The sequence below is a fragment of the Epithele typhae genome, assembly GCF_022376455.1.
Source record: "Epithele typhae strain CBS 203.58 chromosome Unknown BXZ73scaffold_5, whole genome shotgun sequence".
Taxonomy (NCBI): Eukaryota; Fungi; Basidiomycota; class Agaricomycetes; order Polyporales; family Epitheliaceae; genus Epithele; species Epithele typhae.
Genome location: NW_025954196.1, coordinates 946,450 through 963,099, shown reverse-complemented (window position 1 = coordinate 963,099; position 16,650 = coordinate 946,450). Strand labels below are relative to the sequence as shown.

General features: G+C 60.4%; 4 protein-coding genes and 1 non-coding gene across 5 annotated transcripts; 2 read left to right on the top strand and 3 right to left on the bottom strand.

Annotated features, from left to right (window-relative positions):
* Positions 1 to 481: 481 nt before the first annotated feature.
* On the bottom strand, positions 482 to 561 carry BXZ73DRAFT_t28. Its single transcript has one exon. It is a non-coding gene; the product is annotated as a tRNA-Gln (tRNA).
* Positions 562 to 655: 94 nt separating this feature from the next.
* On the top strand, positions 656 to 2,654 carry BXZ73DRAFT_40907 (uncharacterized protein; the record flags this gene model as incomplete). Its single annotated transcript, XM_048018666.1, has 9 exons — positions 656 to 942; positions 995 to 1,424; positions 1,470 to 1,535; positions 1,588 to 1,628; positions 1,686 to 1,955; positions 2,006 to 2,072; positions 2,123 to 2,207; positions 2,265 to 2,381; positions 2,476 to 2,654. 9 exons carry the CDS (start codon positions 656 to 658, stop codon positions 2,652 to 2,654), a joined length of 1,542 nt encoding a protein of 513 aa, XP_047881694.1.
* Positions 2,655 to 3,896: 1,242 nt separating this feature from the next.
* On the bottom strand, positions 3,897 to 9,238 carry BXZ73DRAFT_41270 (RhoGAP-domain-containing protein; the record flags this gene model as incomplete). The annotated part of the gene is made up of 9 exons (XM_048018744.1): positions 3,897 to 4,015; positions 4,072 to 4,133; positions 4,191 to 4,632; positions 4,697 to 4,801; positions 4,867 to 5,510; positions 5,595 to 5,887; positions 5,950 to 7,836; positions 7,894 to 8,317; positions 9,117 to 9,238. 9 exons carry the CDS (start codon positions 9,236 to 9,238, stop codon positions 3,897 to 3,899), a joined length of 4,098 nt encoding a protein of 1,365 aa, XP_047881693.1.
* Positions 9,239 to 12,376: 3,138 nt separating this feature from the next.
* On the bottom strand, positions 12,377 to 14,291 carry BXZ73DRAFT_40904 (NIF-domain-containing protein; the record flags this gene model as incomplete). Its single annotated transcript, XM_048018664.1, has 7 exons — positions 12,377 to 12,583; positions 12,641 to 12,739; positions 12,797 to 12,946; positions 12,999 to 13,103; positions 13,164 to 13,756; positions 13,814 to 14,189; positions 14,253 to 14,291. The coding sequence occupies 7 exons, from the start codon at positions 14,289 to 14,291 to the stop codon at positions 12,377 to 12,379; spliced, it is 1,569 nt and encodes a 522-aa protein (XP_047881692.1).
* A 1,167-nt stretch (positions 14,292 to 15,458) lies between these two features.
* BXZ73DRAFT_97844 (uncharacterized protein) lies at positions 15,459 to 16,473 on the top strand (the record flags this gene model as incomplete). The annotated part of the gene is made up of 2 exons (XM_048027511.1): positions 15,459 to 16,033; positions 16,152 to 16,473. The coding sequence occupies 2 exons, from the start codon at positions 15,459 to 15,461 to the stop codon at positions 16,471 to 16,473; spliced, it is 897 nt and encodes a 298-aa protein (XP_047881691.1).
* Positions 16,474 to 16,650: the final 177 nt, after the last annotated feature.

Genomic DNA, 16,650 nt, shown 5'->3' with positions numbered 1-16,650 from the left:
ACGTGGCTGCTCGCATGCGAACCAAGCAGGTCGCTAACATATTCTTTTTAGTATTTGCGACGGAGTGTGCAAAGAAGGATGGGAATCCGAGTTCAAGATTATGTCTGACGATGACTGAACCGGCTTTTGCACTTCAAGTCGGTCGATGTTCTTCAACAGCTCGCTGATGAAGGTACAGTACCATATTTCTTCACAAATTGATGTCGACCATACCCCAGGTTGGATCAATCGGTCAGACATTGTGATGATCTCAAACTATTGCGGACCAACGAATAAGCTCTCAAGACAATCAAACAGGTGAAGGGGCTCTTTGTATCCTCCCGCTGATTTGAATTAAGTCATTGCAGACAACAGTAGTAGCACTGTGACAGTTTATGCTTATGTATACAAGATGAAGAACTAGCCAAACAAACACACCGAACTTCAACTATCTCTGTCATTTGGGGCTATTTGCAATAAAAACGGGTTTCGGTGGGTGCTAAGGCGCTACCAGGGCTCGAACCTGGGTTTTGGGAACACATGTCTCAGAATCCCAAGTGATAACCACTACACTATAGCGCCATGGCGATACCTTCTCGTAGAATAATCATAGCCAGAAACCTACATCATCTCTATTCTGCCGTTACTGGACTTGCTTATTGCCTTGCTCCTGACCATGAATCCTCCGCACATTCTCATTGCTCGCAATTCGAGGGGACTGAACACTCACAATCCATCTGCCTCGCTTAGCTCACCCACGGAGACACATGCAGCAGCAGCCGGCATATTCAGATCCGCAGGCTCCCCGTCCTGGTATCTCGAGGAATGCGAGTCGGACGAGATGGCCTCCTCCCTAAGTACCAACGGCGACATGGACAACCCCATCGAAATCCACGAGACGTTCACCCGCACGAGCAAGTTTCCTGGGAACGTGAAGATAATCGTCGAGTCGACGACGTTCTGGTGCGTCTCCTGTAGCTCTCTCCTGCGTCCCGCGTACGACGCCTCTGCCCAGGGCACACAAGGAGGTCCTCTACTTCGCGTCCGCGTTCTTCCAGGCCGCGCTCTGCGGCGGCTGGGCAGAGACGGAGAATGAATCGGGGCGTCCTCAATCCGTGTCCTCCGTCATCACCATCTCCCAACCGCCGACGGTCCCCGGGAGCCGGACTACGCTGGAGTGCCAGTCCGAGATCACGTTCGCGCCCGTCGACCCGGACGTCGACCCGGACGATTTCAACCTGGACATCGACTTGGAGAGCGACAACATCTCGGAGGTCTCCTTGGACGACAAGGCGAAGGCCCGCGAAGACAGCCTGAGCAAGCTGGAGAAGACTGGCCCGAGCACCCCTACCAGCCCTGTAACGCCAGAGAAAGCCAAAGCGAAGGCTCCGGACGTAGATCAGACAGCAGGACCTGTGACACCCACATCCGCTCGAATCGTGAAGGTTCAGGCGAAGGGGAAGAAGAAAGACACGGGGAGCAGGAAGGAGAAGGGCGAGGAGAAAGGGAAGGGAAAGGAGCGTCCGGATGCCATCATCGTGCTCAAGGAAGAAAAGGTGCGTCGTATCGCCATCCCGGGTTTCCATGCTGGTCACCCGGTCACCACAGGCAAGCACGTTCCACGACTTCCTGAAGTTCGTGTATCCACAGTACGTACCTTGGTTCAGCCCATATGGTTTAGGTTGCGAATTATATGCCATTGCTAGCATCGTTTGCACCATCACCTGGAACAACGTTGAAGGCCTGATGAACATATCGCACAAACTGCACGTCTCCAGCCTCCAGACCGAATGCTTGACTTTCCTTTTAACGCATGCTGCCGGGCGCCCCATCAAAGCTATGCGCATTGCAGAGCTGTTTGACGAGGAGGAGCTTTACCGCGAATCTAGTAGGTTCGTTCTCGACAATCCAGGGGGATGGTCGGAAGAGGAGATGAGTGCTCTCAGCCAAGCGACGCTGTTGAAGCTCGAGAAGAGGTTTGTGCACTTTGAAGTATAAGTCAATATGTTTTTCACCGTGTTTTCAGGAGAACGTGGTTCTTGGAACGCGTCCTGAAGCTGGGTTTAGTTCAGATTGCAAAGGAGTATCAATGTGTCCGTGTCGTGCCCATGTCCCGAGATGCCATCGCTGATGTTATTCACAGTGCCCAACATGTCCGGACTCCGCTGTATGCGCTCGCTTGCTCGAGGAGAAGTGGAAGCAAGCCTACCAAGCTGTCTTCCGTTTCGGTGGGCTCCCATCACTCCGTTCGAATACGCCAACGAACACTAAGTGTGTCCTCGTAGGTCCATGTCAGCCCTCAATGGTTTATCGTTACCTCCGAACACTGGAAGGGGTCAGCCCTCCGCTGTCGCTCACCCACCTCAGTTGCCAGACAACTGCGAAGGCGTTTGTCTCTGCGTGTTCGTCATCTTCCCTCCTCATGTGATGTCTATCCTTATCTGACATTCTCTCTCCGCACTCATTCGCTATGACTCTCCCTGATGACTGCCTTAGTGTTCGACCGTATGTTCTCCCTGGGGGTGCGCGGCAGTGGCACAGATACCGCCCCGCTTGGCGCGCGTGTCGCCGCCGTCGCAGGAAGCGCACCGTCAGGACCCCGCCGGCACTTCCTCTTCTGTTCGCTGCACAATGAACCCACTACTCGCGGAAAGCGCTCGCGAGAGCAGACGTGACGCATGAAGGCCCGGACCGCACACTTCACTCGGAACCCCCACTCGGATGGACAGGACGTGGATTGGACTGTAACTTATTACTTCTCTGTACGCCTTTATCCGCAGATGTCGGGTTGTATGTCTGTCTTCTATCTTCTTTGCTGTGCACTCCCTACCTGCCTTGCCTCCGCTGGCCCAACGACATATCCCGGATTCAGTATCCAGTACCCGGAATGAGGGGCTAAGGGACGGATGCGAAATCTGAGTCCACGCGGGGCGCCGCTCCTAATTGCAGTATTCCGCATCCGCGGGACCAATAGCATACCCCTCACTGGAGTTCCTCAAAAGTACGCTGGCTTAATCAGACTATCAGCACGTTGCACTGATCCGTAGCCCACTCCGTACTCATCCTTTCCAACAGGTACCGCCACTTTCCCAAAGCAAGCTGAACAGGTTACGTTTCCATACCGTACGCGTTGGTGTTTGCATTGGTCGAGGTTGAGCCTCCCTTGAAAGTTGGAAGACTTCCTCTTACAAGACCAGACGACCAGGCGCAGAGAGTCCACTTCGAGCCCCTCGTAGCTCCAAACGTCATACTGATCATGACCGAACATCTTCGCCCTCGGTCCACACCCCCCGCGGCCACTTGCGTCTCACAACCGAAGGAGAGTACACAGCCGTGTTGCCTGCAGCCCCCGTCGAGGGGGCGCCGAGTGTATGGTAGACGGGTCCGGGCTAGCTAGTGAGGTGGTGATATACATATTCGTGACGGCTCGGGTATCGGGGAGGTCTGCATTGCGCGGGCGGGCGTACGTGGTCGTGGATCGGTGAGTGCGATAAGAGGTTGGCGTGGGCGCGGGGTGGGGCTGCTGTAGTGCGGGCGTAGACTGGGAGGGGATAGACAGATGTGTATGGGCGCGCCCGCAGTCCGACCGGACCGCGGTTGCGGGGGGAGAAGCAGAATGCAGACGGAGTTCTAAAACGCGAGGCGGCAGATCCAGCGGTCCACACCAATAAGCGGAACTCAAGCCCAAAAAAGAATAGGAGTGCATGTGCGGGAAACAAGGATAGGTGCGGCGAAACGAGTAAATAAGACATGAGAACGAGGGACGGGCGCGAGGCTTTTGGTACATAAGTGATGCGTGGCAAAAGAGGGATCTAAAGGGCTACAAACTGCACTAGGACAACGTGCATGGCAGTGGAGGGGATAGGGAGGAGGGAGAACAAATACGGAAATAAACAGGAAAGGAGCGGTCAGAGGGGTCATGACGATGACGTGGCGAAGATGAGAGGCGCATTCTCAACCAGCCACTCAATGCACAGCGCCTTGCCGGCCATATCGCTGAACTCGGCGCCGGGGTCTGGTGAGCGCATGAGCGTCGCTGAGGGAGACCAATGTCAGCGGACTGTCCAAACGCCACATGTACACGAGACTTACGTCCAAAGACGACACCCAGGTTGCGCGCATGCATAAGGTTAGTTTCAGATAGTTCACATACCCTGTGGCGGCGGACATTGAGCACGGATATTCCACACAACAAGAACGACTGGTCCTACCGGTGGAGGTGAAGCATCAGCGCCTTGAGCGTGTAATAGTGCTCGGTCGGGAGCTGGTGCACGAGATCGTTGAACGTCTGCAGTTTCATGTTCGGCTCGCGGATCGTCGCTGAGATGACGAACTTGTCGTGCAGCTCCGACGTGAGCAGCGGGTTCGGCAGCGATCGGAAATACGTCTTGAGCACCGAGGTCACGGAGCAAATGTCGTTGAAGCGGTCTTGGTCCCGGAGGTCGAACGAGTCGTAGTCGCCGCGCTCGAACAGTTGTGTGATCATCTTCGACTGCCCGGAGCCGCCCGTCTTGCGGTAGATGCCCTCGTACTCGAGCGCGATCGCATCCACGGCGTCGATGCACTTCTCGACGATGACCGGCACGCACGTCGTGTCGTCGCGCCCATCGGCGCGCACCTGCTCGACAAGGTCCCGTCCAAACATAGAGGGTGCTGTGATGGGAACGCCCGGTGATGTCAGCGACCGCAGTCAGGGTAGGAACACGAGTCGACGTACGGAGTGGAGCCATTGGCGCGTGTCCCTCGTCCCGGAGCGTCATCTGTTGTGAGCATGCCAGGTTCACGTTGTGGATGCACCGCGTGTGCACCGCAATGCTGCAGTCTGGACCGTCGCCCATTCACGTCAGCCACCTACAACCGCATCCTGCACACGATCCAAGTACTCACTGTTGCACTTGAACTGCGAGCCCCACATCTTGTCCCCGCAGTGGTCGCAGCGGGCCACCCTCAGCACGCTGATCTGCTGAAACACGTGCTCCGTTCGCCACTTCTTCTCGGTGACCCCGTTCGGGAACGCGATGTTCTCCTTGGGGGCGCGAGAGCCGGGCCACTTGAAACGCGGCTTGACCGCCTGCGCGGGCATGTCCTGCATGTCCGCGCGGGAGATCTTGATGATCTTGGAGGGCTCGACCGAGCTCTCGTCCGAGAGCGCAAGGGTCGTCGACGACAATGAGCTGTTGAGCATGGGGGGTGAGCGTGCGCGGTCAAACGACGTGTTCTGGCGCTCCTGGAAGACGGTGACGCCTGTAGGCGCGGGCTCCTCCTTGACGACGGGGGCGGTTTCAAGCTTGCGCTGGTACTGCGCGTTGAGCTGTGCGAGCTCTTCGTTGCGCTTGTTGAGCACGGTGGTCTCCTCGAGGAACGCGTCACGGGACGCTTTGAGTTCACCGACCTCGCGTAAAAGGGCTTCGCGCTGCTCCGTGAGCGGGATGAGCTCGTGCTGGTACTGGTTCTTGATGTTGTCGAACCGCATCGAGAGGCCGCGGGTGAGGGAGGCGCCGCCCTCTTCGCCGTCGGCCAGTGTGGGGGAGCTGCACATTTAAAGGAGATCGAGGGCACAAAGGCGGTTTTATCAGCACGAGCGCCTGCTGCGGCCGCGTAGCACAATGACGCACCTCTTCGACGCCGAGAGCTGCTCGACCTCGGCAAGGGTCATGTCTCGCTCGACCTGGAGCTTGGACAGGTCGCGCTCGAGCGTGCTCATCTTCTGGCTGAGCTCGCGCACCAGCTGCTTCTGCGCCTCCTGCCGCTTCGATTCGCCCGTGATCGCGGTCAGCCGCACTGCCTGCCCGGAGAGCAGCACACGGAGACGCGTGACCTCCGCCTCCGCATCGCGACGCGCCTTGAGCTCGCGGTCGTACTCAGTCTGTGCGACGGTGAGACCGTCGATGTACTGCTTGCTCGTCCGCTGTGTCGCGTCCCGTCCCGTCACGTCAGCCGCTGCCACCAAACGCAAAATGGAACACGCACCTTCACGCCATCCAAGCTGCGCCTGAGGTCGCTGTACTCGCTCTGCTGCTGATCCAGCATTGCAATTACCGCCTGGACGAGCGCGACGTCGAGGCTGATACGCCCGCCGCCCGCCGCAGCCACCATGTCCTGGAGCCGGCGCCGGAGCGTTTCCACCCCGTCCGTCGGCGCCGTGACGGTGATTCGTGCCATCCCGTTGTCGGACGGCTCGCGGTCGCGGGGACGCCGTCCGCCGTCAGGGTGACCGTGGCCAGACGAGGACGATGGGCTTATTGAACCCGGTCGTTCCACAGCGCGCCCGTTGCCGTTGCTCTTGCCGTTCTTCATCGGGGTCTTGTCGTCGTGCAGGCCGCCAGAGCCAAGGATGGTGATGTCGCTCTTGGGCGTCAGCGGGCCGGTGTCGGGAGACGTCAAACTGAGGTCGAGGTGGAGCTTCGAGCCGTGCTCGCGCTCGAAGGCGTTCCGCTCGGGGGTGTTCATCGTCTTGATAAAGTCCGCAAAGTCGGCGCCGCCCATCGAGATGCGGATGGGGGGCAGCGCGGGCGTGATAAACGTGGTCATTTGCGTGCGCTCGATCGGCGAAGACTCGGGCGAGCCCTCACTTTCGCCCGTATGCGGGCTGAGAGAGCGTCCGACGTCGACGCGAAGATCGTTTGGCCGCTGTTTGAACATTCGTCCCGGCTCTTTGGGTGGTAACGACGGTGGCCGCTCCTGCTGGTCGTCCGACGACTCCGCCTCAGTGTCAGTTCCGCTCTCGATCCCTCTCGGGACGTCGACAATGTGTGATGGAGACGGCAGCACAGGGCTTCCGCTTCGTCTTGGCCGTGGCAGCTCAAAGTCGACTCCCGCCAACACATGATTAGGGCTGCCCAGCGACTGGAAGTTACTGTCCCCGTTGAGCTCCAGATTCGGCGGTCGGCGCTGCTCCACGTTGCGGACCGGGCCCCGGTCCCAACCAAAGTTGGACGGCGACTCCGCCTCAAGCGCCTCGAACGATGATGGGATACCGGGCGAATGAGACCCCGACGGTATCCGGTCGAGGTTCAGCGTTGGACGTGGTTGCCGTGACGGTGGCTCGTAGGCGCTAGAAGACGCGGAGCGTGTCCGGCCTCCCAGCGCACCGTCGCCGCTCTTCTCGCGCTGCCGCGCGGGTGAGATAGGGGACTCGTGTTGGTCGGCGGGGTTAGGTTGGGGCGACTCGCCGTAGTACGTGCTGAAGTAGTCGCGGAGAGGAGAGCTGGGATGTGGGGATTCGGCCCCGCCGCGGGCGCTGCCATTCGCAGACGGCGTGGCGGTCCCACTCGACAACGAACGGGAGTAGTCTGTGGGCGAGGCTTTGCTGGAGGTGTTCAGAGACGCGTTGCTGGCGACTTGCCGAAGAGCATCGAGTGGCCGCGAGCTGGGGTCGAAGCTCCTCCTTTTCCTCGCCTTTTCGTCCACGTCGCCTGGAACCCCAAGCATGTTCGTCGGCGATGTCGCGGACCGCAGGTGGTCGACGGGCGAGTTGGACGTAGAGCTGCCCCGAGTGCCCACGTCGCCACGTTTCACGGAAGGAGAGGACGGGAGACCGATAAACATGCCTGAGCGTCGTTTTGACATAGGAACAGAAGACCCTCCGTTGGTTCCAGGCGATGTGAGAAAAACGCCCTGTGGTGATCCCATGGCTTGCTCTTGTTGTCGATGTTGTGCTTCCGGAGCGATGAGTTGAGACAGCAACGACCCTCGCTTCACTGCTCCGGCAGATGGCGGGTTCGACGCATGGCCATCCGCCGACTCTGCGGCGCGACTAGAACTCGATCGCGACATGCCACCGTCGTACTGCGTGTCCGGGGAAGATGCTTCGTTCGAGTTCGCCTGTGATGCGGGTCGCTCGCCGCCGTTCGCCACCTTCCGCAACACCGCTCAGACCGCAGCTCGTCGATGCAAAAGAAGGATGTGACACACCATGTTCGTCACCCTGCCCTTCTGTCCAGGTGGTCCTCGAGCGTCTCCTTGCCTACTACTCGCACCCTGGCTCGCCGCTGCCGCCTGCGCTGCCCGCTCGCGATCGCGCTGCTGCCTTACCTGCTTGCTCTTCTCCACTCGATCGCTGTGACACGTCATGCAGTATATTCCGCGACTCGTCTTGGCGAAGACGAGCTCGTCGATCCTGTTCTTGCAGACCTTGCATTTGAAGCAGTGGGCGTGGTAGGAGTCGTCACCGGTCATGATGGCCTCGTCGAGAATGGGCATTTTGCAGACATTGCAGCTGTAGGAGCAATTGGCGCATATCGGCGAGCCGTCCGAGAGCAGCAGCAGGTTGGTGTCTGCGGTGACTTGATTGCCGCACTTTGCGCACTTGAAGCAGTCGACGTGGAAGAAGGATTGGCTGGGGAAGGGGATCATGGTCAGTCTCCAAGCAACGCAAAGACGCGGGCGTGGCGAAGATAGAGTGGACGCCGTCGCGGCCAAGCAGACGCGTACAGAACCGAAGCTCACGGCCTTGCAGACACGTACACAGGCGAAGATCGCCGGAGCTGCCGGTGGTCGCTCCCAACGGGTGGGGACGTGGTCCACTAGACGATGAGCAACGACCACCCGAAGACCGAATGACAAACGCATAAAACCTTTCAAGACTTTGACGGGAACACTCGATTTCGCTTGAACCAGCGCCAAAGGGCCAAGCCGAAGGGAAGTCCAACACCCCGCAGCAATGCCTGTCGCGCATACAGATGAAAAGCTCTTGACGCATGAGCTTATGATGTATATATGCATTGCCAGGGTCGCGGACAAGCTGCCATTCGCCACCCGGTGGTCATCTCATAGTGCATAGGCCGACGCGTCGATCCTATGCACTATGAGTCTCTGTGACAAGGATACCAGGTGTGGCGCGCGTCTTCGTACCCTGCCGCGGCCATGCAAGATGAAATAATCGCCCATGTATGCGCACCGGCAATGCGAACGGGAACGTAGACTCTGCCTCCGCATACAGAGTGGCAGGAACCCGTGCTCAGGGTCTCTAAAACACGAGTAGGCGGGATGAATGGGCAGGGTCATGGCAGAAAAGGGCCCGATTTGCAATCAAGCCATTCCATGCATGTGGCCCATCCAACCTCGACGGGCCGCGCGAGAACGCGAGTGACAGGGAACTTGGGGAAGGGGGGCAGATATGTGCGTCAGAAACTCACCCGAACGCGACCACGACCCCTCCATGTTCGTCCACGACCGACTTCTTGCAGCCAGGACAGATTCGGTCGTCGGTGAGCGTCGCCTGAGAGCTTTGGGTCTCCGCGGTGAGGTAGTTGGCCATGGCGACTCAGAGGAGGGGAAGGAGAGGAGCCGCTAGCGTCGGCGGGGTCAATCGAGGGAGGAATGCGCGCAGTCAATCCACGGTGTGCGCAGAATGGGGGGAAGGCGTTCGCCTAGGCGACGGTGGGATTGGGGTGGCCGTGGAACGCGCGCGGCCAGCGCAAAAGGAGGAGGGGCCGCAAGGGTGGGGGTGAGGGTGGAAGAGAGGAGGAGAGAAGAGGAGGAGGGGGCTATCCGGAGCCAGGCGGACGAGGACAGCAACGGGACGCTGGTACAGATGGGGACAAGTCAAATGCGCGAAGAGTGCGTCGCTCGTTGGTCTCGCCCGCAGCTTCCGCACGTGCTTTGCCGCCCCAGTTTGTGGCTCTCCGAGGCCCGCTCCGGCCGGCCCGTTCTCCCGCCGTCGCTGCCAGGGGCCTCAACCTGCCTCAACCTGCGAATAGCTTTGGCCGTTGGGGGCTCGTCCGCCACCAGCGAGTACCCCGCGTTGTGCGCCGTGTGTGGATTCGCCGCCCAGTCGACGGTACGCGAGGCGCTGATTCGCCATCGGTTCGCGCGCGGGCTGAAGCGCTGATATCGCGCTAGAAAGTTGATCATACGTGTCACTGCCACTGACAGTGCGTCTGCTCAGCGCGCACTCCGAACCATCAGCGAATCAAACCAAGCACTAGTCGACTGTCGTCAAGGGCTCACGAGCGCACGGACGAGCGAATTCGAAGAAGAGGAGCGACGTGAGGAGGAAGTTAGCGGTCAGTTGCCGACTCCCCAGTCCGATATCCTCGACGCGCCCAGGGCACTCAGGGACGGGGTGCTCCTGCGAGCAGGCGAGGTGGAGCGGCTCCCGGCGGGTCGAACACGCGAGGGACTTGTTCAGCGCTTCAGCACTGTCAGGTACCCGCGGCCCTAGAGTCTAGGGTTAGTTCTTGATGCGATCTCGACATCGACAACTCGGCAATGAAAGCTGCTATAATCTAACGACTCGGAAAAGTTATCCCCGAGGTGATTGGACGTTCATTAACAGCATCCCCCGTTCGAACGTCCGGCGGTGTGGCCGTCTGATGATTCGCGAGTATGTAACAAGTCCCTGTGACGGTCGGCGGGGGCCGAGACGTTGCTGCCCGGAGGCCGTCAGGCGAGCAGGAAGGCCGCCGAGCGGTCCGTGGGGTCGTAGGGATCATAGGAAGGCGTGGAGAAGATGTTCAATTTGCTCAAAGAGTGCGCAAATACAGAATCCGGTAACCAAACGCGAGAGCGTAAGGTGGGCAACACCGGTACCGCCTGACCTGGTACCGCCTGTACAAATGTGTCAGCCAAGTCGTCCGGTACATCGCACAGTGCTCAGACTGCCAGTGTCAAAACCCCTGCAACCGAACAGTACACCCGCGCCAACCGGATGTAATCATCACACCGGCCTGTGCAAAGGCAAACAATTCCCTCCAGTAGGACCGTCTCCTAGGACCTCGCGGAGGACATCTGTTGCGGAACTCTGCAGTACCGCTTCCCTTGACTTCTTTCGGCGGTATTTCAAGGTCTTTGGAGACGACGACAACGCGGCCCAATCCAAGGTGCACCGACCGACCACCATCTTCCCACCCGCCAGCCACGGCGCCCACAGAAAGCCACACGTTTACTTACTACGCGGAACCGCCCCCGGACATCACCACCATCATCACGTGCTACGCTCTGGACGGCATCATCAACAAAGCGAGCCGGGCCCGAGCTAGCCGTCGCGCACAAAGCGGTGTCGTTATGGTTTTGAACAGGCCTTGATATCCAGGTGTAGCACAACGCACAACGCACAACACGCAAGGAAGGGGATTAGAGTACTTGTCATCGCATTTCGTACAGGTTCGTCGCGGAGGCAAAGGCGGGAACACCCAAGCAGTCAGCCTGGGCCCTGCCCCCGCCCCGCCGGTCGTGCACAAACTATATGTAGGTGAGTACGTACGTACGTAGAGTGGGTGGGGAGACGAGGACGGGATGAGGTGGAGAGGGAGAAAGAACACGGTCCGCAGGAGTCCGCAGAGGCGAGACGAAACAATCAGATACGTCGGGGCAGGCGAGGCAGGACGAGGCGGACGGCCGCCGGCGCCGGGGAATGCACGAGATATATACAGCGACTGCAGTAAATAGGGCGTCGTTCGATTAGACAGCAAATAGGGGGTCCGCGGCGGTGGCGGCGATGGTGGAGGAAGGTATGAGGGCCGAGTGCGAGGGGAGCGTCCGAGTCCGACCGTGTGCGGCGCGCGCAGGGGAGGTGGAACGAGCACGCGGGTCAAGCGGAGAACTAGGCATAACGAGCGTGGGGCCTGCATGAGAGCGAGATGCGATGAGCACGGCGGGGCGAACGAGAGGAGGCGGAGAGCACGAACGAGAGGACGAGGGCGGGTGCCGACAGCGGGAGGCCGGAAACGGTGACGCTCGTGCGGGGCACGCGTATTTCGAGTAACTATATGCGAGGAAGGAGAGGCGATTAGCGGCACGATAACGAGCGAGCAAGGCGACAGGTGAACATAGTACGAACGGGCTGGAGCGAGACGACAAGCCGGATATATGCAGAGCAAAGTCCACTGCGGCGGAAGTGCAGAGGGCGCTGGTAGCGAGAAGGTTCATACCACATGGAGGTATATCATCATGGATGTCTGCGCGGGGATTTTGTAGACGTGGAGGCGACGGTGACTACGGTAAAGGTGTGACGAGTGACGGATGTGTAGCGAGCATTGCAGGAGTGTGGGGGTATATACGAAAGCTGGATGATGGACTGGACAACGGCGTATGTGTATGTTGGAAGGCAGGAAAGCGGCGGCGCACGGATGTGGTCGTGTGGGAGGCGGGGAAAGAGACGGCATGGCGAGGGGAATGGTCGGGGGTCGTGAGTGCCAGTCGGCCATCTCGGGAGACCGAAGGCGAGAACGGAAGGCCGAAGAGTTTGTGGGAATGCTTCGGCACGTCTCGTGGCGCGCAAGACCGTGCGTGGCACGAGCCTTCAGTTCCGTATCATTCTGCCCATGTTTGAATGAGGAAGGGGTCCGAAGTTGAACTGACTACACGATGAGCGACAGAGACAGCATAGACCGGCATAGTGTAGCATGACGGGGATCCAAGGACGCGCCCCGGCTCACTGAGACCATCCCTCGAGTCATAGACCACCGTCGAGCACACCGCGAACATCGTCCACCTGCGCCAGATCCGTCAGGAAGGGGCACAGGTCCGTCAGCTCCGTATCATGCGGGTCGTTGAACCACGACGAGACCGGGACGGCGTTGTTCGGATGGAAGATGTACGAGGCAGGAGAGTTGTCGATGATGATCGTGTCCGAGATGGGACGCCCGAGTTGAGAGAGGTCCTGATACGGCATTGTAAACCGGAGGCCGTAACAGCAGCCGCGATAAGAAGCACGTACCTTGACGTAGTTTCCCCGGTGATTATAACAGCTCTCCCGGAACAACCTGTGCGAGACGACCCGATGCACGTCCAGTTTGTCGAGTACTGGATCCGCGTACTGTGTATAGATTTGTCAATCAGTCAAACGCACCATCAAAACCGACAATTCACGAACCTTGCTTAAACTGGCCGTGAAGACCACGATCTCGTAAATCTCTCCCATCTTCTTCAAGAAGTTGTCGACGCCCGGTCGTTTGATGACATACACGTTATGCCAGTGGTATTCAATTTCAACGGGAACGACATAGTCGGCCTGTTGAATGGACTGCGAAACCCGTCAAAAAGTGCCGCAGTCGTCGTATGTGGACGAGACCAACCTTGAAACTACTGTGAACGAGGGTCTCGTCCAAGTCCAAAACCAAGCATTTTCGGCCCGCGTGTTTGGGGAATAACGGCGGCAGCAGAGGCCTCGGCACACCGTCCTGCAGTCGAAGATGGGCTCGTATACCATTTCGAGGAGACGCCACCAAGAAGGTACTCACCGGTCCAATGGGTATACCCGCACCACCAGCCAATATTAGCCTCTCCTCCTCGTCCTCAATCTCGTCAATAGGCGTGTTGCTCTCGTCAAGGTCCTCATCGTCCGTAAAGCTCGTCGACCCGTCCGACTCGTCCATCACCCTCGAGCTCCTCCTCGAATGGTTGTGTATGCTGTCATCGCCCTTCGATCCCGGTGGCTGAACCGCACCCGACGTCACCCCCTCCGTCTCTTCCAGCGGCAGCGTCTTCGTCGGCGTCGGCGGCACGAGCACGTTCGGGTCGTTGGGTTGTTCGGGGACCTCGATGGGCTGCAGCGGTGGTGGGAGCTCCGCGTCTGACGTAGACGCCAGGGGGCCGTTCGGCGTCGGCCCAGCCGGTTCCTTGGGTGCTGGTGGCAGCTCCTCCGCCTGCTTCTCCTGCAGCGCCGCGGACACGCCGTCCTTCGCCTGGGCCGGCGGGGGCGCAGGCGCGGCGACCGGCTTCTCGTCCATGTCGATCGGGTGCGCACGAGAGGACGGGCCGACGCAAGGAACGAGAACGCGGAAGAGCTTGGAGAGGAGCGTGGGGCCCTTTGCGCGGCGGGGGCGTGCGTCGTCTGCGGAGCCGGCCTCGGTTACAGAGGTGGTGTGCACACCGTCGGAGACGGACTTACTCGCGTCCTTGCGGGGCGAGCCCTTGAAGGTGGGGGTGCCGGTCTGCTCGCTCTCGACGGAGCTCTTCTCACGGCGCGTGCCGCCGTTCTGGGCGGGCTTGTCGGCTTGGGGCGGGACGGGGAGGAGGTCTGAGGGCCGCGCGGCGGCGGGGGGCGGGGAGGGCGAAGGGGCCTGCCCTGCGCCGTCCGCGGCCGGGGGTGGGGATTGGGGGGGAATGTGGGCGGGGGTTGCGGTGTGGTCCGAGGTGCTCGCGGTGCCGGCATCGGGGGCGGGGAGGGCGTCGCCCGCGGGGACGCTGTTTTCGGGGCTCTCGTCGTGTCCCTCTGCAGGCTGGGCACTCGGTGGCTCTGCCGCGACTTCCTTCCCCTTCGCGGACTGGGTGACGGTGCTGGCGGTGAGCGGGCGGGGGCGCCATTACGGGGGCTTGCGGGCACGTACCTGGGAACTTGATACATCCGGAGAGGCTGCAGGGGCCATGACGGAGGCAGCACTGCAGGGGGACGGGGTATGAAGGCAAGCAAGGCGGTCAAGAACAAGGAGGCCTCAGTCGACGCGTTGCGGGTGTGCATTCGTGGGAATGGATGTCTGTTTTTGGCGCCGCTCCAGCCATGCCGAGCCCCGATTGGCCCGTGGGACACGTCGACGCCGAACTCGACGTCGACGCACCTTCGCCACTCGCCCTGCTCATCAAACGGATACGTACAAGCCCAGTCCGATGCGGGGCACAATGCTCCCCGTTGGATGCGTGGGCGGCCTGCCCTTGTGTGCGACTCGACGCCACCATGGGCTCATATACCGGGGAGCCACAGGCCCAAACCTCGTGGCAAATGCATGGCCAACGACGATGACGCGGGTGCAGAAAAGGACAGGGGTAGCATTAATATAAGTAACGTCAGCGCAAACACAAGCGTCCAATGGCCTCCCCATGGAGCTGCGGGATTGCTGGAAGCTTTAACTTAGGATGTATGCTTTCAGATCGTGGCCTACGCATATGCGTTCCGTCAACACGTTCTCGGTGAGTGCCCATTGGTCATCGGAATAGGTACTTCCCGCGGAAGCTGTACGAGTCGGACTCGGCTTTGCCGGAGGCGGAACGGCGAGCATATCATATATGCAAGCTGTATGCGTCGACGGGGGCAAAGGTTTTCGACCAGCCCCGTCAGCAGTCACACGAGACCTGGCTCACCCTCACTCATGTAGGTGTGCGCATACACAAGCATATGAACTCATAAAAACCATGCATGTGCCGAGGCCCTCGGGCCTGAACGATCATTAATAGGCTGTCTGTGGTCCTTCGTCAGATGAGATGAGAGTGCCAAAACACGCTTTGTCATCGGATTTCGAACTTCGCCGCTCGGAGATCCTAGGCGGGCATCTTGCAAATTCTTGCGTCGGGGCTTGAGCTACTGAGATGCAGGAAACTACCCGCGACCAGGATCGGGGGAAGGAATTTGGGAGAGAAGCAGGACTGAGATCTTGAGAGGCCGCGGCCGCAGCTGGACGATGGGGTTCTGGGAGTCGAGACCGAAGTGGCGGATGGGAAGAGGTGTGTCACGTGCGCGGCCGGGGACGGGAGAGGGGCCCCGGCACGCGGGGGATTTCTTACTAATACACACGACCACTTGGCCGCCCCGCATATTGCCCATGTTGGGTCACCCTCCCCCCGCGTTCCAGCAGCCGTCTGCGCAACAACTCTCGACGCAGCCCCCCACGGCAGACCCGAATGCCCTGCACCAGCCCCAGCCCCCGGGAACGTTCCAGACGCTCCGCCTCCGCGACGACCCGCCCTCTGTGACCCAGCCCGCCCCGCGCGCATCCCGCAAGCGCAAGTCCCCCGCGACGGCCTCCACCGACGCAGGCCCCCACCCGCCCCCGGGCCCGCCCAACCCGGCGATGCACCCGCCCCCGCCCCCGGGCACGATCCAGCAGCACGCGCTCCCGCCCCCTCACACCCTCATCCACCCCCCACCGCCACACATGGCCGGGCACATGCAGCACTCGTACCCGTACCCGCCCCCGCCAGACTTTTCGCCCGGGGGGATGCCGCCCCAGCACGCCCCGCCGCCGCCACCGCCAGGCCACCCAGGCGCGCCCCCGCAGCAGCAACATCCGCAAGACGAGCAGCTTGGCAACTCGTCCTCTGGCCGCACCCTCAGCCAGAGCAAGCGAGCCGAGCAAAACAGGAAGGCGCAACGTGCGTTCCGCGAGCGACGAGACCAGTGCGTGTCTTTTCTTTCCTTCCCTGCTTCCCCACGTCTGGCCTCTTGTCTGCGTGACCCTAAAAGCTGACCCGCCTGTGCCCGCGCCGCCAACCCGTCCACCCTCCCTGCCCCGCAGGCACGTCAAGACGCTCGAATCGCGGTCGCAGCTGCTCGACGCCGCGCTCGCGTCGGCCGACGAGGCGAACCGCCGGTGGGAGGAGTGCAGGACGATCGTCGATCAGCTCCGGATCGAAAACGCGACGCTCCGGGCGACGCTCCAGGCGACGCAGGCGCAGCTCATGCAGCTCAACCCGAACGCGAACGTGCAGGTCCCCGACGCGGGCGTGGCCGCCGCCGTCGCCGCGGCGGTCAACGGGGTCGCGAACGGCGCCAGCGAGGGACGCTCTGGGGGAGACAAGGACGAGCGAGGGGAGAAGGGGTCTAGCTCCGAGAAGTGATTGCTCTTATATGCATGTGTTGCTCTTCTTGGCCTCGTGTGCTGCGTGTGCTAGCCAGCACTAGAGCTTGTTGTTTTCCGCAGGATTGTCCAACTACTACGTACTGTTATTCGTCTTCGTATTTCCCATGTTCTGCGCCGCTCTCCATCGTACATACGACCTGTAACATATCCGCTT